At 53.8% G+C, this 22,111-nt stretch overlaps 3 protein-coding genes across 3 annotated transcripts in view; all 3 read right to left on the bottom strand.

Moving 5' to 3' along the window:
• Positions 1-15: 15 nt before the first annotated feature.
• Positions 16-5,369, bottom strand: LOC119514787 (spermatogenesis-associated protein 21-like). The gene is made up of 10 exons (XM_037810513.1): positions 5,309-5,369; positions 3,458-3,509; positions 2,974-3,207; positions 2,816-2,862; positions 1,976-2,119; positions 1,557-1,628; positions 1,346-1,466; positions 928-1,106; positions 474-785; positions 16-193 (listed from the first exon to the last, which is right to left on the bottom strand). Exons 1-10 carry the CDS (start codon positions 5,367-5,369, stop codon positions 57-59), a joined length of 1,359 nt encoding a protein of 452 aa, XP_037666441.1. The 3' UTR covers positions 16-56.
• A 274-nt stretch (positions 5,370-5,643) lies between these two features.
• Positions 5,644-15,064, bottom strand: SPATA32 (spermatogenesis associated 32). The gene is given in 7 exon segments (XM_037810514.1): positions 5,644-5,667; positions 5,669-5,732; positions 6,320-6,808; positions 6,893-6,991; positions 7,055-7,425; positions 7,583-7,643; positions 14,943-15,064. Coding segments are annotated over 7 exon segments (1,230 nt in total).
• A 1,149-nt stretch (positions 15,065-16,213) lies between these two features.
• Positions 16,214-22,111, bottom strand: part of MAP3K14 (mitogen-activated protein kinase kinase kinase 14) — a 44,063-nt gene continuing 38,165 nt past the window's right edge. Inside the window, exons 11-16 of the mRNA XM_037808510.1 lie at positions 21,871-22,021; positions 20,146-20,508; positions 19,858-19,964; positions 19,230-19,374; positions 18,199-18,299; positions 16,214-17,841 (exon numbers count right to left, since the gene is read on the bottom strand). Coding sequence (XP_037664438.1) covers positions 17,677-17,841; positions 18,199-18,299; positions 19,230-19,374; positions 19,858-19,964; positions 20,146-20,508; positions 21,871-22,021 — 1,032 coding nt within the window. The 3' untranslated portion in view covers positions 16,214-17,676. The remainder of the gene's footprint in view (positions 17,842-18,198; positions 18,300-19,229; positions 19,375-19,857; positions 19,965-20,145; positions 20,509-21,870; positions 22,022-22,111) is intronic.

Below are 22,111 nucleotides of genomic sequence, written 5' to 3' on the forward strand. Positions count from 1 at the left end.
AACGTACCCGCCCCGACCCCGACCACAGCGCAGTCTCCATTCGCTCAGCAAACGCTTTACTTGTATAAGCGCTTCACAGCAGGGGTCCTCAGGCAGGCCGACGCCGGGGAGGAGCGCTGCTTTTGCACCAGAGCTGGCGGGGAGGCAGCGAGCTTCAAGGGGCGCATGCACTCTCGTGGCTGGTTCACGAACTCTGCGAGAGGAAGGAGGGGGCGTGCGGAGGGTAAAGCGGGCAGCTCTGGTGAGATACGCCCTCGACTGGCGTTCCCTAAGCCCACCTTTCTGCTGCCCGGTCCCCATCTCCGCCACTCTCGCCTCCTACCTGGGTACCTTGTCCCTCTCACTTAAGCCCTGTCCCCTAACCTCAGTCACGCTATTACTCTCGGCTTACATCTCCGCCTGCCCCGCCTCTGTCTCCGCCTGCCCTGTCCCCATTTCTTTCGGTCCTGCTCCCATTCTTCGCCTGCGCTTACGCTCCCCGCGGATCTCGCCCCCCGTGTCTCCTCTGCGTCTATACCCACCCGCCCCTCCCCTGCCTCGGTGCCCCGCCTCCACGCCGGCTGCCCCGCCCCAGCCATAAGCCTCCTGATGCCCCGCCCCCTGATGCTCCGCCTCCCGGCTTTCACCTGGGCGGAGCCGGGCCTGGGCGGGTGGGCTCCTGGGGCAGCAGGGCGGCCCCGGCTTGGAGAGTCGGACGTCCGGACGCGTGGCCGGGTTCCGGGTGCTGCGTTCGGGCCGCAGCCGCAGAGGCAGGTTCGGTATCTGAGAGTAGGGACTGCACGTACCTGGGCGGGGCATCCGGGAGGAGGAAGAGGAGGACACCGTCCTGAGAGCGGGTCTTTGGGAGCCCGAGGCGGAGGCGGCGCTTTGTGTGTGGCTCCGAGGGTCCCCCTCCCGCCGGCCGCCGCCCGCCCGCCCGGGGCGCACCCGCTCTGTGCAGGTTGTGCAGCGACCGCGCCAGCTCGCCGTTGCTGAGGCCGCTGAGGCGCGCGGCCTGGCTGAAGATGGGGAGGCCCGCGCGGGCTCGCCAGGGGCGCACGTGGCCGCGGGCCCGGCCCCTCCAGCCTGTGCCCAGCCGCAGAGCCTGCTGCTTCTTGAAGTAGTAGCTTGAAGGAGAAAGGTGGGGCAGCCGCCTCAGAAGCCGCCTGGCCCACTCGCACAGGTGGGGAAACCAAAGGCAGGGCAGGAAGCCACTTGTCTCTGGCCTCGGTCGATTAGGGGCCCAGGAAACTGACCCAGAATCCAGGGCTCCCTTCTCTGGGGCGGGAACAGCAGGGGCGCCCTAGGCAGGGCAGGGTCTGCTCCCCACCTTCCCAGACCCGAAGATGGGCATAGACCTGCCCACCTCATCACCTCCTGCACTACGGTCGAGGGCACAGAGCCCTGGCCCAGAAGCTTGAACAGTATCTCCAAGAACAGGGTCTGCAGGCCCTGGGGGTCCCTGATCCGGCTGTTCCTCAACAGGCCTGGAGGAGGGGTCAGAGAGCATGGAGGGGTGAGGAGGGGCCTTGGGGGCCAGGCCCACCTCTGCTCCTGCCACCTTGCCCCTCACTTGCCCATACACTGAGCAAAGCAGTGATTGTCAGTGAGGACACCCAGGAAGTCCTTGAAGTTCACGGTTCCATCACCTGGGAAGAGAGAGAGGTGGGGGTGCTGGGGGTGCTTGCCCCACAGAAGACCTGCCCTGCCTATGCTTCTGGGACTTGCTGGCAAGACGCTGGAGTTTCAGGCATTAGAGAATCGTCCTGCCTCCAGCCCTGGGCAGAATGGGGGAAAAACAGCCCCAAGTCAGAATGAGGGTAAACACTGGAGAAATGTTTAGGAGCCCCGGGATAGGTGTGTTAACCTGGGCAGGCTTCCTGGAAACCTGGAAGAAAGAATTTTAACATAGAACCAGACTAGGGATTTTGTCATTCTTCAGGGCAGGAGGTGGGAGGTGGGTTGATGAAGAGAGGGCAGCGTGGGGGGCACCCACCATCCAAGTCTGCCTGCCTCAGAGCCTCACACATCTCCTGTGGGCTCAGCTGGATGCCCACGTTGCACAGAGCAACTTTCAGGCTGTGCGTGTCCACAGTGCCTTTCGGGCTGGAGCTGAACAGTTTGAAGACATCCTGGAAGGCTGGGGACAGGGAGGCGTAGGCTCAAGGTTAGCTGCCCGCACAGGAATCCTGAGATTCACCCACCTAGCTCAGGTGGAACCCAGGGTCACTCCAACCCTCCAACCCTCCAACCCTCCTGGATGTTATAATTTTTAATACAAAGAACTGCTGTGGCTGCTATATGTCAGTGCTTGTTGGGTGCCCTTTCGGTCCTTATTTAACTCATGTCCAAGGTCACACCACTGAAAAGGTGCAACACTGGGATTTGAACCAGGCTTTCTGGCTAGGCAGCTACAACGACCTGAGACTCCAGGAGCCCTGGCCTGTAGCAAGCACTGAATATTGTTGATGAGTGAATGAAACAATTCTGCTTTGAGGGGCCCATGCCAATATCAGGATATGATCTTGGGGGGAGGGGGGCAGGCATTGGCTCCTTCTGCCCCTATCCCCACAGCCCCAGATTCCTGGGAGGTAGACTCAGATTATTTTCTTCTGTTCTTCCTCCCTGTCTCCCTCGTTCCTTTCATCCTGTTAATTCAACCATCCACCCAGACACCTTTGTCCATCCATCCATCCATCCATCCATCCACCCCCCCCAACATGCGTGGGTCCCTCTCTGGCATGGAGGAAGGGTTTCTTTCAGCCTCTTGTAGTGCTGCCCTTTTCACCCCACCCCCTCAATTTTTCCTCCTTGCTCACAGCCCTTGGATTCTCACCTGTCAGTTGCCGGGGTGCCAGGGGCAATAGGTTGTTGTCTGTCAGGCTGTCCAGGAGGGAAGAGGGTGGAAAGGCCTTTGTACCTGCTGCAGTGGGATGTCAGGGCCTGGCAGGCCTCCCCCAGCCCAACGGCCCTGGCCTCCAGGCTCTCCCTCACCTCTGAGACCTAGTGCCTGGGCCTGATCGTGCTGCATGGGTAGGGGTAGCCACAGAGCCCTTGCGTGCCCTTGCCCCCCTCACGGCCTGCTCCGCCCCTGGGGCTGTGATGGCTGCTGTGGGGTCCCTCTGGGTCAGCAGGGCAGTGTGCAGCTGCAGCGTCCCCTTCTGCGTCCTTCCCGCCTGCTCCTCCCCTCGAACTGATGACGGGAGTCTTCGAGGCTTCTGTGAAGGCCTTGGAGGGGGGAGAGAAGACAGGACAGAGGGCCCCCACCCTCTCCCCCTACTCAGACTTGAGGGGACCTGGGACCAGGGCTGGGCGTGCGCAGCTCCACCTCCTCCTCAGATCCTCCAACCCCAGATGAGCCCACAGGAGATGGGGGTGCTGATTTCCACCCCAGGGGATTCTGATTGTGGGGGCAGGCATGGGCAGTGATCGCCCCCCTCCCCCCAGCTCCCCAGGACCCTCCCTCGGCCCTGGTCACCTGCACTTTCTCTGTGTCGACGGGAGTTTCTTGGTCTTCTGCCGACTGCTGGCTGAAAGGCAGAGTCACAGGCTCTGAGGCCGGTCCAGGGCCCAGGCCCGCAGCTCCGGGCTGACTTTGTGATGGATTTTAACATCTTTAGCCAGGGGGTGAACTTGCTCCCTCACCACAGGCCCTTCCCTGCCGGAACACCTGCTGCTTCATTCCTTTGAATTCTTGCCTCCCTTAAGGGATCCAAATTTGCATCTCCTGGTGTTAAATCAGGATGGCAGAGGCCCAGAGAGAGAATCAGGCCCTGGAGTCGTGTGTGTGTGTGTGTGTGTGTGTGTGTGTGTGTGTGTGTGTGTGTGTGTGTGTGTGTGTGTGTGTGTGTGTGTGTGTGTGCGCGCCTGGAGTCCTGTGTGTGTGTGTGTGTGCCTGGAGTCCTGTGTGTGTGTGTGTGTGTGTGTGTGTGTGTGTGTGTGTGTGTGTGTGCCTGGAGTCCTCTGTGTGTGTGTGTGTGTGTGTGCCTGATGGCAGAGGCCCAGAGAGAGAATCAGGCCCTGGAGTCGTGTGTGTGTGTGTGTGTGTGTGTGTGTGTGTGTGTGTGTGTGCCTGGAGTCCTCTGTGTGTGTGTGTGTGTGTGTGCCTGATGGCAGAGGCCTGGAGTCGTGTGTGTGTGTGTGTGTGTGTGTGTGTGTGTGTGTGTGTGTGTGTGCCTGGAGTCCTGTGTGTGTGTGTGTGTGTGCCTGGAGTCCTGTGTGTGTGTGTGTGTGTGTGTGCCTGGAGTCCTGTGTGTGTGTGTGTGTGTGTGCCTGGAGTCCTGTGTGTGTGTGTGTGTGTGTGTGTGTGTGCCTGGAGTCCTGTGTGTGTGTGTGTGTGTGTGTGTGTGTGTGTGCCTGGAGTCCTGTGTGTGTGTGTGTGTGTGTTGAGAGGTCCAGCCCCAGGTGGGGCCATGGCACCCCTACCCCAGCTCCCCTAAGGAGGGGAGGAACCTCTCCCTGAGACAATGCAAAACCACAAACCAAAATTTTAAAATACTCCCAGAGGACAATTCCCAACAGCCTGATGGGGCTTCCAGCCCAGCCCCTCCCCAGACACCTCTGCATCTCCTCCTTGTCTCCCTTACTGTCTGACTCCTTCCAGCCTCTTGCACCCTTTTCCTTCTGGTCCCGGCCCTTTCTTAACTGCTGACCCCTTCCTAATCCCACTAGCCCAGGCCCTGGACACCTGCCTCTTCAGCCCCCTCCCAAGGCTGGGCTTTTGCTTGACAGTGAACTCAAGGCTCAGCGTGGGTTGAGTTGACAAGGACCCAAGCCACTGGGCTGCCTTCTCCTCCTTTCTCTCCCAAACTTCCTTCTCCACGCACAGGTCTGTGCCCACACCCCAACTCCCTTCCCTCCTTTGCCTCCAACCTCTCCTCTGCCAGAAACTTCCCCACCTTGCTGGTCCTCTGTGCAGGGCCGACCCCCAAGAGGGGAGGCTTGTGCATCTGTGTGCGTGATTTGTACCCGTGTCTGGGCCACAGGCACATGTATAGGTGTGCTTTCTGCACGGCAGGTGTGGCTCTGTGTCTGTGTATGGAGCTGTCTTTACAAGAGGGCCTGTATGTGCGAAGCCCTGGTCAGCCGATGCTGTCCACGTGTCTGTGGGTGCACATGTCTGGATTACGCCTGGACATGCACCATTATGCGTGAGCTCTCCCCTACATAATGAGGTTCCTGCCCAAGGCCTGGAGGGCCCTGGAGGGCTGGTCCCTTGGCCTCACTCTTCCCCTCCATCAAGGCCCTGGATGCCATCCCTGCCCCACATCTAGGCCTTCCCCGTGGAGAGAAGCAGGAGGAACTCTCTCCGGACTTGCCTTCCGCCCACCCAGCCCCACCCTCAGGAGGTGCTCTCCCCCGAGGGTGCCATGCTGTCCGGGATCCCCCATCTCTGGTCTAAGAAACAAGCCTCAGAGAGCACCGAGGCTGGGTAGGTGGGAATGAAGACAAAGTACCCATGGGCAGGGGGGAAGCTGAAGACAAAGAACAGGGGTGGCAGAGCCCTCTGGAGGGCAGGTGGTGGTATGGGCAGCTAAAAAATGGTGGTGGCATCCCTAAAAAATCAGGACCAGACGCTGCAGCCAGGTGTGCTTTCTTGGTCCAGGAGCATTTGCACAAAAAGTCTGAGCATGGGGCCAGCACTGGAGGCTTTACTGGTTTTGTCTAGTCATTTCTCTGGGGATGAGGGGGATGACAGCTTAAAATGGATTTGCAGTAATAGAGGACTTCCTTTCTTGGTTCCCGGCACCGAGCTGCAACGCAAAAGAGAGAATGTCACTTGGGCTCCAGTAGGAAAGGGGGAGAGGAGGCACAGGGGAGGGCAGATCGCGGAGGCCTCTGGGGAAGAGGACCTCCTGCTGCTCGCCGTCGGGCAGCTGGCTTTCTGCTGTGTCCATCCATCACCAGGAAGCAAGGGTGCTGGAGGACCTGTTCCTTTTTTCTCCTCTCAACCGACTGAAGTGAAGGGCCAGGGGCACCAGGCTCTCAGGAGACATTAGCCCAGGTGTTTCTGATGTGGGTGAGGTCCCCTGCCCCTTGGATGGGAGGCATCCTAATGGCCCTTCCCATTTTGAACTCCGATCCCGGCCCTAGCCCTCGAGTGCTCACCCTCCATGGTCCTCAGGCCACCTTGGCCCTGGCCTTGGCACCTCAGTCCACTGGAACCTTGTTTCCAGCAGCCTTTATGAGGTCACTGAGATGGTGATATCACAGTTCATCCCACCCCCTGCCTAATCTCTCACTGTCTCCCACTCCCACCTGGCTATGTGAGGAGTGGGGTGCACCCAGACATACTACGCAGCCCCTCTTTGGGGGAGATGCTGGGCCAGCCCTCACTTACTCTTTCCTGGCTTCCTGAGTTGGAGGGGCCACGGCCGATGGCTGGAGAAGCTTGACTTCCCCTTCTATGGTGGCCCTCTTGACCCCTGGCTTGTTGAAGTCCAGGCAAGAACCAGCGAAGCCCGTGCCATCCTGACTCCAAGCATTTTGTGTTTTCCCAGCTTCAGGTGGTTTCTCGGACGGCCTCCAGGGAAGCACGGTGATGGTCTCTTCCTGCCGTGGCTCCTTCACGGGGGACTGGGCAGCAGGCTCCCTGGTGGGCTTTGTGGGAGACTCCAGAGTCTTCTGAGATGGAGCTTTGATCGTGCCCTCCAAACTGGGCAGGTCCATCTTGCTGGAGGAGGCCATGGCCAGGGCAGATGCAAAGTTGATCAGCTCGGCCAGGCCGATGGCCGGTGGGAGGCTGGAGGAGGATGGGAAGGGGCTTGGTGGCAGCGGCTGGGAGCTCAGGCTGGGAAGAGATGCCTGGGGCCTGGAGGGCTGGAGCTGCCTCTCGGAGCATGGGGTGGCGTTGGGTCCTGGCTTCTGTTTGGCGTGGCTGGGGGTTATCCTCTCTGGGTGCCTTTCTCTGGACTGCATACTTATCACCTGTTGCAGGCTGTGTTCCGAGGCCTGGATGAGCTTGTCTGCCCTGAAGAGGTGCTTGGAAGTCTGCACGCGGATGGAGCGTTGGCTGGTGGCCGGCTGTTCCTCCCCTGCAGAACTTGGGCAGCTGGAGTTTGACTTTATGCTCCACTGGCCGAAGTCCTGAGAGGCTGGCAGCTCCTCCACGTAGGGGTTGACAGGCTCTATCGTGTACCTGTGCTGCTCGGAGTCTTCATCGTAGGACTCCTCGTCAGTCATGTCCGGCTTGGCCTCCAGCTTGGGCTCCAATTCCATCTCTAGATCTGCCTTCATGTCCAAGTCCAGGTTTGGGTCTAGGTTGTCTTTGGGCTCCAGCAACTCTGCTTCCAGCTGAAGGGTTTCATAGGAAAGCCGAGGAGGCAAGAGCTGAGCTGGAGGCCTCTGCCCCTGAGGTCCTCCCTGGTACCAGTCCCTGCCCTGCAACCCATGCCACCTCCACCGCCAGGCACTGCTCACTTCCTCCTCCACACTTGCCTCTCTCGCCTGGGTTAGGGAGGCGGTGTGGGCAGGTGGGGAGGGTGGGTGAGTGTGAATTTTCAAGGGTAGGAGCTGGTCAGGATTTGGGGAAGGTGAGCCTCAAAGAACCTGCCAGCAAGGAGGACTCCCCCTCCCCATAAGAAGGGACCCTGCCCTCTGTCACCTCCATCTCATCTTCCTCTTGCATCCTCTGGGGCTGGGGCAGGTGTTGGGGTGCATTACTCCTAAGACGGAAGGAGACAGAGTGGATATCGGGGTCCATGGGGTGGGTGGGATGACTTCAGTGGGGAAGGGGTTCTCTGGGGCCCGCAAGGCTCTCTGTCTTGTAGGGGGGCTGGCAAGAAACTTCCACCTCCTCTGCTCCCCTGGCTTCCCTGCCCCATCAAGAATCCTAGCAGGGTATTCTCAAACCTTTGGTGAGTTTAGGAAGCTCCAGGAGAGCTTGCTAACTCACCCCTCCCTGAAAGAGGAGTTCAGTTGGTCGGAGGTGAAGCCTGGGAATCTTCATTTTATCAAGCCTTCCAGGTGAGTCCATGGGGGGTTCTCTCAGCTCATTTTGAGACCTAGTGCCCAGGAAGTGGCTTCCCACAAGGGCGGCAGCCCACGGCAAGCCCCTTCCTCCCACCTGTCCACCACCTCCAGCTTCACAGATTCCAGAAAGCTGGAGGGGTGTGTGTCGAGGGTTCCCTCAGTCATCAATTTGCTGTCATCTCAGTGCTGCCCTTGGTGCTCGGCCATGGTGACCTCACTCCTTCCTCAGCACTTCCCCACCCTGACAGCTCTGTCCTCAGCAAGGCGGCTCTAAGAGGTCAGGCCCATCCTTGTCTTGGGTGCATCCCACCACCCCTCAGTCCTCGTCCAAGGCCAGGGGCTGGAGGCACAAGCTGGAGCCTCACACCCTCACCCCACCCCCCATCTGGCCTGGATACCACCTTTGAGGAGATTCTAGCAATGGGCAAGATGGAGGAAGATCTTGGGCTGGGGGGCACATGAGACACTTGGCAGTGGGGGAGGGGAGGGATGGTTCTGGAGGGTGGGGGGAGAGGTTCTACGAAGATGGGGGTTGGTTCTCACAGTGTCTCTATAATCTCCACCGACCCCTTGCTGCAGCAGGGAAATCCATTGGAACCTGTCAGGAAGAAGGAGGTGAGGGCAAGGGAGCTGCCAGGTAGGGACAGTCCCTGAGGGATTCTGGGGCCAGGGCTGGATAGTGCTGCTCCACCCCAGCCTGCCTGCTCCCTCTCTGCCCACCCATCCCCCTCGGCCTGTTTGCCATCCCCACTCCCATCCTGTCCCCCCTCTCCTTCTCTTCCTTGCCAGTGCTGCCAGCCCTATCTTCCATGTCTACTCCCCTCCACTAGCCATCTTTGCTTCTCCTCTAACTCTCCCTTCTCCAGCTCTCCCTGGTCCATCACCATCCTCCATAAGGGCCAAGGCTAACAGTATTAGCACCCGTTGGTTGGGTCCCTACTACATGCCAGGCATTGGGCTCAGCCCTTCATGTGCCTTATTTCACTGATGAAACACAAAGGATTGGAAGATGTCCATTTACCCAAGGTCTCACACCTGATAATTGCTGAAGTCAAGGTTGGCACTCAGGTCTGACTCCAAAAACTCTTAACTCCCCTACCTGGCACTGCTGTTGGACCCAGGAGCCTGTCATTGTGGGTGTCCTCTTCACACCCCAAATGAACATTACTCATCTCCCTCTTCCCTGCCCCTCTGTCTACTTTCTTCACTCTCTCGGGCCAGGATCTGCTGCTCACCCTCATCCCGGCCTCTCCTACCCTGAAGCCCTCTCTTCCCAGGGCTTCTCACCCTATCACACACCCCAGGGTCATCCATCCCCAACTCGGAGCCCAGGCCTTTCCTCCAGGTGCTTGATCTGAGGTGAGGCTGACACTTATCTGATGCCTTCTGAGCTTGGATCACCGTCTGCGGAGGAGACTAAGTGACTCCTTGGAGGAGATCCCATCACCCCGGTCTCCCTCCTTGGAGGTTTGTATCTTTTACTGCAGAAGCTTCTTTTCCAATCACCCTAGGGGTTGATGGTGGGGCCACCATGGCACCAGGTGGGCTCCCGTGAGCCTGGGGTATGGTAGAAAGCTACAGCCCTGGCTGGAAGAATTGCTCTCAGGATTATATGGGAGGGACTAGGGTGTGCTGTGGCCTCCTTCTAGAGGTGCAGAGGCCAAGGACGGATCCCTACATGGTTGCTTCTGGCATTGGGATTTGGACATATCTGTGCTTCGGCATTCAGTGGATCAGGTCTGGGCCTTGGGGCTGTTGGGTCGGCTAAGTAACTGGGCTGGGACTACACTAGCACGGAGAGGCTCCCAACAGCAAGCTCAGTTGTCTCTTCTCAACCATCCACCTCTATGACCACCGCATTGTCTCCTCTCTGTCTCCTCCTCCCCGCCACCCTAAGTGCTGGTATTCCCTGGGCTTCTGATCCCAGAGTATTCCTTTGTTTGCTTGACAAAGTTTCCCTGGGCAATTTAATCAACACCCATGGCCCCAGCCCTTCCATAAATGGATGTGACAGGGAGAGAAACGGTGGCGTCAACGCTGAAGCAGCACTGGGGGGTAGAAGAGAAAGGAGTCTGAGGTTAACTCAGCTTGGGTTCTGAGTGCCCGCATTGAGAATGTTCTGTTAGGGATTCAAGTGACCACTAGTATTAGAAATGCTTTCAATTTCCAATTGCTTGTTGCTAGTATATGGAAATATATTGATCTTATATCCTGCAGTCATGCTAAAATCTTATTAGTTCCAGTAGCTGTTTTTCTTTGTAGATTCCATAGGATTTTCTAAACAGTAGTGAGTGGGAATTAAAGAGTTTTACTTTTTTCCCAATCTGTATGCCTTTTATGTCCTTTATTTGCTATACTGTACCGACAACAATCTCCAGTAAAATGTTGAATAGAAGTAAGTGGCAAGCGTGGACATCCTTGCTTTGTTGCAGAGCTTAAGGGAAAAGCATTCAGTCTTTTGCCATTAAGTATGATGTTAGCTGAAATTTTTTCATATACTCCTTTTATCAGGTTGAGGAAGTTCCCTTCTACCCCTAGTTTGCTTAGCATTTTTATTTAATTAGGAGTGAATGCTGGATTTTGTCTAAAGCTTTTTCTGCATTTATTGAGACAATTATATAGTTTTTCCTTTATACTCTGTTAATATGGTGAATTAAATTTATTTTTTAACACAAAATCAATTTTGCATTCTGTAGTTAAACCTCATTTGGTCATGATATTTTATCCTTTTTATGTATTATTGAATTCAATTTGCTAACTTTTAAAAAAGAATTTTCACATATATTATCATGAGGGATACTAGTATGTAATTTTTGTTTCTCGTAATGTCCTTATCAGGTTTTGGTATTAGAATAATGCTGGCCTGTTAGAATTAGTTGAGAAGTATTTTATCCTCTTCAGTTTTTTGGAAGTGTTCGTGTAAAATTGGTATTTCTTCCTTAAGTGTTTGGTAGAATTCGCAAGTGAAGCCAGCTGGACTTTCTTTGTGGGAAGATTGTTAATTACATATTCAACTTTAAAGTAATAGATACAGGGTGTTCAGGCCATCTCTTTTCTTTTGAAACAGCAGTTTTATTGAGATATCTTCACATATCATACAATCCATCCAAAGTGTACAATCAGCTTTTAGTATATTCACAGAGTTGAATCATTACCACAGTCAATTTTAGAACATTTTCATTACTCCAAAAAGAAAAACCCCAAGGCTGTCTCTTATTGAGTGAGCTTTTGGAGTTTGTTATCTTTTAAGAAATTTGTCCATTTCACCTAAGTTGCTAAATTTATTAGTATAAGTTGTTTATAATTTTCTCTTATTATCCATTTCATATCTGTAGAATCTACAGTGATGTTACCTCTGTCATTCCTGGTACTGGTAATTTTTGTGTCTTTTTTTTTTTCCTGTTCCATTTGGTTAGCAGTTTATTAATTTTATTGACCTTCTCAAAGAACCACTTTTTGGGTCACTGATTTTTCTCTATTGTTTTCCTGCTTTATTTTCATCAATTGCCACTGTGATCTTCATTATTTTATTATATGTTCTTCAGTTTACTGTGGGTATCATTTGTTGTTGTTTTTTTTCCTAGTTTGTTAAGTGGCAAATTGAGGTTATTGAGTTGAGACTTTTCTTCTGTTCTAATACAGCATTTATATTGCATAGCTTTAGCTTCATGTCACAGATACTAATATGTTGTGCTTTCATTTTCATTTGGGTCACAATACTTTCTAATTCCCGTTTGGATTCTTTGACACATGGTGTATTTAGAAGCGTATTAGTTTAAAAATATGTGGGGATATTCCAGTGTCTTGCTTTTATTTTTAATGTAATTCCATTGTAGTCAGAGAACATACAAAGTGTGATGAATTCTTTTAAATTTATTGAAACATTTTTATGGCTCAGAATCCAGTCTAACTTGTGAACTTGAAAAGAATGTGAATTCTGCCATTGTTGGGCAGAGTGTTCTATAAATGTCACTTAGGTACCTTAAGTAGTATTGTTCAAGTCTTCTATATCCTTACTGATTTTGTGTTTACTTATTCTGTCAGTTATTGAAAGAGGAATGTTGAAATCTCTGAGACTCTAGTTGTGGATTAGTCTTATTTCTCCTGCAGTTCTATTGATTTTTGCTTCATGTAATTTGAAGCTCTGTTTTCAGGTGCAAAAACATTTAGGATTGCTATGTCCTCCTGATAAATTTGCTCCTTTGTCATTAAGAAATGACTACCTTTTTTACCTGGTAATATTCTTTGCTCTGAAATCTACTTTGAGTGATAGTAATATAGCCACTCCACCTTTCTTATGATTAGTGTTAGCATGGCACATCTTTCCCACCCTTTTAACCTCTTTGTGTCTTATATTAAAGTTGGTTTCTTATAGACAGCATATAGTTGAGTCTTACTTTTTTTTATCTGCCCTGCCCGTCTCTGCCTTTTAATAGTAAATGTGATTATTATGATTGAGTTTCAACTTTCCATCTTACCATTTCCTTTCTATTTGTCCCGTTATTTGCTCCCTTCCCCTCTTTTTCTGCCTTCTTTTGAATTATATATTTTTAATGATCCCATTTTATCTTCTTTGTTGGCTTATTAGATATAACTGTTGTGTTATTTTGGTGGTTGCTTTAGGGTTTATAGTATATACCTTTAACTTGTCACATTCTGTCTTACCTTCAAATGATGTTATACTACTTTGCATACAGTGTAAGAACCTTACAACAGTGTACTTTCACTTTTCCCCTGCTGACCCAGTATTTGAAACAGACCCTACAAAGATGACAGAGAAGGCATAAAGATATAAATTACCAATGATTAAGCAAGAGGGGGCCAATAGCGCATAGATAAGTTCAACCTGTTTCTGGAATATGGAAAGCAGAGGAGTGGTACCCGATGAAGTAGGGCCACAGGCAACTCCAGCTGAGAAGGAAAGGGATCAGGAAGGAGGAGAGAGAGTCCATCTGTCCGTGTGAACCCCAGAGGGGCCAACTCAGAGATACAAGGTGTGACAGAGGGGGAGCCTTGGGGCTGGAAATGCTCCCTCCCCACTGGGAGTGCAGTCCTCATGACCACCAGGTGGCCACTCCCCAGGTAAGCATCTGAAGATGCCCATAGTTTGGCATTCAGGAGTTTCCCAGGTTCCAGCCGGATCACCCTAAATTGACTCCTGCCAGGTGATAAATCCAACAGACACAGGGCTCCCCATCAGCTTTTTTATCATTTTACTTTTAAACATGGACAACCAAGGATCACCAGACATTTGAACAAACTGCCACCATGCAAATGACAGACCCAGAGAAAAGATGATCCCAGAGTGCCAGAGGTAATTAGATAAACAGAGGAAAGCTTTAAAGAAAAACTATAATCATCTTCAGAGATTCATGAAGGTATTTAATATATATTGCGTACAGAAAACAAGAACAGGATGCTATGAACAATGAATCAGAGAAAGAGCTTTTGGCAAAAAGGCTTGGAAAATAAAGCAGTCTTCGCAAAGTCGAACCAAATATCAAGACAATGTGAAAGAAATGGATCAACAGGAAGTGGTCCAATTCTTAGTTTTAGGAAGGAGATCCTAAAAGACAGAGAAAGGAAAAGAGAAAAAAAAAATTAAAATTTCTTTGAGCTGAAGGATGAGTAACTGGCTTAAAAGGGTTCACTGAATGCCCAGAACCACAGATGCTGTGAATGTTCATTACACCAGGAACAGAGAAGATCCTAAATGTCTCTAAAATGGAGAAACCACTGCAAGGGGAAGAGACTCAGCCTGACAGCTGACTTATCAACAATGGTTGCCTTTAAAATTCTGAGGAAAATGGTTTTCAACCTAGAATTTTATATCCAGTCAAACTATCACCTCAGAAATGGAAAGACTCAGAAAACGGATATCCTCTGTCTTAGGAAGTGACTTGAGGACATGCTACAAAAAAGGTATAAAGAGAGCTGGGAAGGAAATAGCGTGTCCACCCCAGGAAAGCAGCTAAGTCGCAGGATTTTGGCTGTACAGAGAGTCCTCCAACCCATTTCGACTGGTGCAGGAGGATGGAGGGATCTGGGTGGTAGGCTCTGGAAAAGAAAATCCTGATAGGAGAGCTGACTAGAGGTAGAGGTGGAAGAAAACTAAGACTATGTTAAAACCAAGTACAAGAAAAAGGCAATTAGAAACTCCTGGGGGAAAAAAAAAGCTGTTATGAGAAAAGGTCATTTGGGTTATTTTACCTAGTTCTGTGGTGAACCATAATTATACAGTCACCAATAATGGAAACCCTAACTTTCAATGTGTAGAATCAACGGACAAAATTTGAAACTGCAATTGTGGTTACGGGACAATGTAAATGTTACCAACCTAGATATTAAAAAAATAAAAAAAGAGTCTTTGGGAGATGGAAGGCAGGGAGGAAGAGATGGGTAGGGGCACTAAAAACTTGACTGTGTGGGGTGTCAAAAGATAGTGTCTAAAACTGATGAAAAAAGTAAAGATCCAAGCATTGAATTTACAAGGTATCAGCAGATCTAAAAACAATTGATTTGGGGAGGATGAGGGAGGGGTACCAATAGAACAGGAAGGTCTAGAATTGATAAATGAGAAAGGGCCTGCCTGCGAGCTTGTAGAGATGAAGTAAGTAGCAAAAAGCCCAGTTCAAAGGAATCAATCGTGGTTCCTCCAAGGAGAGAGAGACTGGAGGTGGGGCAGGGCAGGGTCTTTTGCTTTTCATTCCTGAATAAGCTTTTCAGTACAGTTTAACCCCAGGCACATATTACTTTGATAAAGTTAAAATGTTGAGCCCCAGCTAGGCACTGTGCCAGGGTCTGAGGATATAGAGAACAAATACAGTCCTTGCCCAGCTTCAGACCCAAACTCTAGTCGGGGGTTCATTTTCCCTCAAAGGAACTCAAATCCATCTTGTCCAAAACACTATGCATCGCTCGTGGAAGCCTGAGTCGCCTCCTCTCTCTAGACTGTCCCTGGTTTCTTGCTGGTGACGCTGCTCAGGGCTCACCTCTTCCTCCTGGAGACCTTCCGGACTCCACCCACGGCCCTCGGTTTGGGGGCTCCTCCCCCAGTGGCCCCGCCCCCACAGGCCTCAGCACTCCACGGGCTCACCGGACCCACCGGGCCCATCTTCCCCGCCCCCTCCGCGCCCCGCCCTTCACTTTCACTTTCCCCGCCCCTAGCTGGGCCCCCGCCCGGGCCCCGCCCCGCCTGCCCGCGCGTCCGCCCGCTCCCACCTGTTACCCCCATGCCGGCCGAGGCTCCGACGGGGAGGCGGGGAGCGGGCCGATGGCTGCTGCCCCTCCGCCTCCAGTACGCTCTTTGGCTGGGAGGGGATGGTGGTGGGGGTGGTGGAGATGCTGGGGGCGTAGGCACGTGTGACGCCGCCGCCTCTGTGACGTCCCCGCCGCGACCCCCGCGGGCAGGGAACAGCGCTTAGGATTCCCGGGGCCGCGAGTGAGCGCCCCCAGGTCGGTCGTGGCGCGGCGGGAGAGCGGCCGTTTGGGGGGGTGCGGTCCTCCGGGCAGAAGGCTACGCGACCCGTCCCGCTGCCAGTGCCCTTCCGTGAAGACCTCAGGGCACAGGCCGCAGCCGTGAGGAGGGCAGCCGCTGTAAGCCTGACAGCTGCCCACTGGACTCTGCCGCTTCCTTGGGCACACCGGGACCCCTTCAAGAACCTTTACCCCAAGGTGTGGCATTTGTGCAGGGGGCAGTGGATGTGGAGCCAGATCAGCCATGGCACCCTGTGTGGCTGGGGGCATAAACCCTCAGACAGGCCCTCCACCCCCTGACCAAGGCACCCACTCCCAGAAAGTCACCCCTGATCACAAGCAGGAGCTCAGCAGGCAGCTGGAGGGGGTGGGAGTTGGGGTCACTCCAGCTGGGAGCTGGGCAGTGGGGTGGCTTTGTTCTGCCAGGTGCACCCACCTCTCCGTGGTCAGGGCCCAGTGACCCGTTCCTTCCTTCCCTTCTGGTGATGCCAGACTGGTACAAAGTGTACAGGTTTGGTGTCCTCCTCCCTGTTTGGTCAGGGACATCCCTGTTGCCCCCAGCTGGCATCCTGCCTAACTGGTCTGAAGGGACAGCTCAGAGGTGGGACTGGAAGGTGGGGGTGGTGGGGGGCAGAAAGTATTTCCCCTCCCAGACTGACAAACTGAAGCAGTCTTTGCAGGAACAAGGAGTAGACTTGACAAGACCCTACCCAGAAGGTAAAGGAAGGCAGCTGTCAGGCTCAGGAGGTTCAGGAGGCAGGCAGGCAGGCCATGGCCTAGAAAACACTTGTCATCACCCCAAACTTTATTGCTTACAAAGAGTTCTCTAGAAGCCAAACTCTGTAGTACCAAGGCTGCAATTCTTCGTGTGTTTGGAGCAGGGTCTCTCCCTGGGGAGCAGTATGGCTCGATGTGAATGGCTGGATCAGAGGTCACCTTGGCAAGACGTAGGGACAAACTTCAGGACCCAGGAAGATGCTGTCTCCCCAGTGATTCACAGTTTAGTTAATGCTACATGAGTCTTGATTGGCTCTCCCCAAAGAGGCTGGGCTGGGGAAATGGGGAAGGGTTGACTAGGGGGTGGGGGGGCTCGTCTTAAAGAAACCTGGAGGTTTGAGGGATCATGTGAGTATAGCTCAAGGCTTGAGTCCCTTCTCTCCATCTCCTGGTTCACTTGGGGCCTTGTCATTACTTGTGCTCATGTGGAGCCATTGACCTGTCCTCCTGGAGGGCAGCCAAGAAAGTGCTTTGAGGCCACTGGAGTGCAAAGTACAGCTGGCAGTGCCCCTGCAGATTGGGGCAGGGCAGGGTCAGTGTGAGTGATGACTGAGTGGGCTTCTCGGGGAAGCTGCGGTGCTGGATGTTCAAAGCTGGGGCCTAGGTGACAAGAGGGCCTACGTCTGCTGCTTTTGCATCTGTCACACCCGTCCTCAGACCACTACTGTCAGGTGGGTCTCACATCACCCTTCACTTGTACAGGTGACGGGACCGAAGGCTGGGCCTGCTGCTCTGAGGAACAGTGCTGGCGAGCAGCACAGGGGGCACACGCCTGGGGACTGAGAACCATTTTGCTTAAACACCTTCTCCAATCCTTGGTTGAAGCCGAGTTCAACTCAGGACCCTGTTGCAACCACCTGGAAAGGGTGGTGTATCCTCTGAGGGAGACTTCACAGTGTCAGGAATCCCTGTCCTTCAACTCCACCTGAATAGTTCCTAGAACTAAAAGGGGGTTGGATGGCCAGCAATGGGCAGGCGAGAGGGCCAGAGGCTTCCCATTAGCCCACGGGAATACACATCCTGTACTGGACCCGAGGGCAGGCCCTTTGACACCTGACACCCTCTCACCCGACTGGAGGTCAAGAGACAGGGCCTTGCCCACCTTCCTGACCCAGGTTGGAAGCTGCCCTCCTCTGTCTGCCAACAAGTGGTCACTGCTCCAAGTGAGTCAGGCCAGCTTGTTTGGCCAAAGGCAGAAAAGACCCTCTTCATTCCCAGAGGAAGAGTGCTCCTGCCTTCCTCCTCCTCACGTGGACACAGTATTCTCTCAGCAGGGTCAGGCAGGACTCAGGTGGGAAATCCTGGAGGCATTTTGCTAGCCCCTGCTTTGCTGCCGCCAGCCCCTGGTCCCACCACTGGGCCAGGGGACGGCAGATCCCTGAGAGCAGGCTGAGCCTGTGGTTCAGGGCGACATCGAACCTCCGAGAAGGCAGGCTGCTTGTGGCAGAGCGGAGTTGGTGGCAAGAGGCAGGACTAGGGCCTGTTCTCCAGCTGGCCATGCTTGACCCTCCAGCTCCAGGCAAAACTGCCATCAGGGGCCAGGGTGCACTGCAAATCGATGCCCGAATCTGGCACCTCCATGTCATAGCGCACGGGCTGCCCGTCCTTCGTCACCAAGCTGAAGGCTGCGGCTGGGATCTGGGGATGGAGCAAACCAGAGGGCTTGAGACAGCTGGCACAGGGCTCAGAAGCCACCCAGAAGTGTGAAGTCTCCTTCTGCACTAGGAGTCATCTTCCTGTAGCCACACAGCAGCCCGAGGTGCTTTCACTCTGGGGGACATGGAGAATCCTGCCCAGCCCAGTGTGGGTTCTCAGGACCCCTCAATCACCACTGCCAGGCTTGCCCTGAGACCCCAGGCCTGGGGACATCTGAGGCCATGTCCCGCTATTCCAGAGGGGCCATTTCTGCTTACTCCAAAATCCTCAGCCCCGAGGGCTGGGCCAGGCCCACTGGCTTCTGGGACTTTGCCCCTAAACATGTACCTGCCTCCTTACCTGGCTGCTGATGCCAGTTGCGATGTCTCCCACCTTGACCCGGTGGAACTCCCGGATGTGCAGGTGTTCCCCATTGAGAGACTGTATTTGGATTTTCACACCTAGAAGGCAGGCAAGGTGAATGTCGGGAGAGTGGCTGCTGGCTCCCTAGAGGGCAGGGTCCCGGCAGAAGTTGAGGGGATCTTTTGTTAAAAAGCCACCCTCCCCTATCTTGTGTAGAGGGAAGCAGGACTGGCCGTGATGACGTTTAGGCTGGAGTAGCCCCAGTGTTGTACACCTGCTAGCTCTTCCTGGTGGTTTTCTGTCACCACATGAAATTTAGCCTGCACACTGCAGAGCTGCGATTGGCTCCTATGGGGAAGTAGTATTCCAACTTGGACATAAAGCAGAGAGGAACTGAAAACAGAAATTCTTAAATTAGACTATGGGCGGCTTAGACGGCCACGTTCCCTGAGCTAGAATGGCTTCTGGCTTAATGCCATGAGTCACACTGGCCCTGGGGAGAGCCAGGGAAACTAAACCCTTGTTCTGTCAAGACACAACATAACCTGTGCAACCAAGCTTGGAAACTACGAATTACACGTTGTTTTTCTCATCATCTGACTGCAAATCTCAGAGGCGGATTCCAGGATCTGATTTAGGATATCAACAGACTTGCTGCTGAGTTTTCTATTAAAATGCTCATGGGGTCCTGCTCTTCCTTTCCCTTCTGAAGACACTAACTGGTCAGTTTCTTGCCTCCAGGCCAGGACAGCCTCTTCTCCTCCTCCCAGGGGAAAGGACCTTCTCCATCAACAGTCAATGAGGGGACAACGGTTTTTCCAGTGCCCCACAAGGAAAGGCTGCTGGGGAATCAGGGCCTTTGTTCTAAAGCCAACTAACTAGCCGGGTACCTTGAGATGTGGGTGCCAGTTGTCGTCTCCCTTCCCATTGTGCTAGGGGAAGGGGGACGTGAACCCCTCAAAGGTTCCCTGGTCCCAGGAAGATCAGCTGCCCTGGGGGCTGCTGAGTGGGTGAGTGTTGGACCGTACCATTGAAATAGTCTGGGGTGTCTGTGGGCCGTCCCCGGGCCAGCACCATGTTCCAGCTGGAGCTGCGAGCCTCTGCCTGGCTGCCCCATGAGTGCACGCCAGAACTCAGGGTGTCCCGCGAGCTCTGAGAGGCCTTTGACGGGTTCTGAAACAACAAAGGTAGACACAGACTCAGGCCCCTGAGCTCAGGGAACTATTTCTGGCCTTGGTCTCATTTGGGGCAAAGGGGCCTTGGGCTGCCCCCTGGGGAGAGGAGCTGCTCATGTTCTAGGCTGGAGCCCAGTACTCCTGGGCACTTTTGAGGCCAAGCGGGGAGCCAAGCTCATGAGGGGTCCCTGGGCTGGAAGAGGGTAAGGAGTATATCCAAGGGACCAAAGCCCCCGCCCCCCACCCCCCCGGTAGTTAAGTCCATTCCCTAATCCCCAGATGTGTCCAAGATGGATTGTCTTGCCCTGAGAAACTATGACCCCTGCCCTGAGAGGACCCTCTTGAAGGCAGGCCCCTCACTTCTCCTTTACCCACTCCTTGCACAGTCTGGTCACTGGCTGGACACAAAGCCGCTTGCTCTGGGCCAGCACCAGGAGAACCACGCCCTTAGAGCCACGGCTCCTGGCCACGGCCGGCTCACCTTCTCACTGTCTTCTGACAGGGAGAGGCTGTCAACACTGAGGCACGAGAGGATTTGCTCCTGTTCCTCCAGAGAGAAAGGCTGGGACAGGCTGTTCAGAAACAATTCTGCAGGGAAAAGAGGAAGATGGCAATGAAAGATGGGCAGGGGTCCAGCTGTGTCATCAGGGTTCTTTCTGCACAGCCTGCAGGGGCTGGCCTGCCAGGGAAGGGGCCAGAAGAATGTAGAGGAGGAACTGCCAGGCTCAGTGGGAGGATCATCCACAGAGATAGCTGGGGCTGCCCATACCTATTTCCAGCTGCTGTAGCTCCTGCTCCGGGAAGGCTGCTCTCCGCTCTGGTGAGCTGGGGGGTTTGGCGGGGGCTGGCTCCAGAGAGGACAGAGGCAAGTGTTCCCACGTCCCAGACTCCTCCTTGCTCAGGTTCAGGGCTGGAGACTTGTTCCGCTCTGGGGGCTCAGGTGGTAGAAGAGGCTGGAGCTTAGGGGCCTCGCGTGGTGTGTCCTCGGTGGGCTGGGGCCCTGGCACCCCTGGTGCCCCTGGCGAGAGCTCCCTTGGCTGGGCATGGAGGCTCTGGTGATGGTTTGCTTGGTTTGGCGGCGGATGTCTGGGTTCTTTATATTCTCCCCTCCAAGGGCTCTTTAGACCTCCCACTATAAAACAGAGAATGCAAGTGGAGTGGTGGGACCATGCAGGCACACGGAGTTGCCAGGGCCTCCTGTTAGAGAAGGGTGAGAAGCAGCAGTGAGGGAGCTGGCCAGGGCCTCACTAAGGGAGACGAGTTGGGAGGGCAGCGGTGGTCTCCTCTTAGATAAGATGGTCTCATATAATGGGAATAGGACAGCATTCTGCATTGATTCCAGAGAAGAACTTTGTTAATGGCAAAGAGAAGATTTAAAAACAGCTCTGGGACAAACCAACTCGGGGTTCCCAAGTAAACTGGCCTCCCTGACCCTCCGTCTCTTTTACCCCTCCCTCCCCAGTGCTTCCTGAGGGCACTATTCTCTGGAGTGGGGGCAATTCAGCCTTGGGACTGTCTTCATAATTATAACTATCGTCTGTTTTAGGGGTGCAAGTTGTGCGAAGTCCCTTTCCTGTTTTATTTATTTCCTTTGAATTCTTATCACCACTCCCTTTTCCCTGCCCACCCCTTAAGTGACATTCTATTATGTTTAAAGTGTCACTTTTTATCTGATTGTGTTCTTGCAAAATGCATATTGTTTTTCTTTATGAATGTTTAATTTACAAAAAAGGCATTGTGTTCTCTGGCTCATTCTATTTGTTCCTCTTCCCACACAGCACTATGGTTTAAAGACCCATCCGTGTTGCCTAGAGAACAGTTAAGTCCAGTCTGTTACTTTACTGCTGGTGCACCCCACCTTCTACCTCTCTGCTCTCCCAGTGAGGGACACTGGGATTGTACCTGTCCACCCCCCAAAAAATGAAGCTGCAGTGGACATCCTCTGGCATGTTCCCTTACGGATCTGGTGAGAAACCCTTTGGAAATACACTCAGGAGTGGGGGCTGCTGGTTGTGGTCTGTAAATGCCTACCTCCCCGGCAGGCCCTCCCACAAGACCGGACTTGTCACACACTCCAGCAGTGCCGGGGGGCCCAGAGACCCACATCCCACCAACACTCAGCACTCTTGGTTTTTCCCAGTCAGATGGCTGTGAAGGGATTCCTGGTTTTACTTTGCTGTCCCTGATTCCTAATGAGCCTGCGCCCTCTTTGCACATGGTAAACCCCTTTCTCCCATCTCCTGAGCAACACCTCAGCAGGGATGCAGGGTGCGAAGCATTCACTCTCCTCACCTCAACCTCCCTAATGGCCCCGAGGTTCGTGTCATCCCCACCTATCAGATGAGGAAATCAAGGCTCCGAGAGGTAGAGTACCTTGTCTGGACCACCACACCTCCTCTCTTGCTCTCTTGGCCCCTGACTGAAAGCCTCTGCCTGGGGGTGGGGGTGGGGGGCAGGCATGACACAGGGGCTGCAGCCAGTGCTGGGCTCTTACCTTGTTGCAGCGCCAGGCTGACCTTTCCCCTCAGCTCTAGTGCAGATGCTCTGTGGACAGGCTCCTTCCTCAGCCCCTCTTGGATAGCCTGAGCTGTGAGGGGGGTACAGGAAGGTGGGATCTCCCTCACAGGTGGGGGCTCGCTGGCAATCTGGGGGTCGAAAGACAACTTGTGAGGTCTGCCTTTCCCTCATTTCCCAGCCCCCAGCCTTTCTGTTCCTGCTCCACTCTGTGCTAGGGT

This window comes from Choloepus didactylus, chromosome 18 (genome assembly GCF_015220235.1).
Source record: "Choloepus didactylus isolate mChoDid1 chromosome 18, mChoDid1.pri, whole genome shotgun sequence".
Lineage (NCBI taxonomy): Eukaryota > Metazoa > Chordata > Mammalia > Pilosa > Megalonychidae > Choloepus > Choloepus didactylus.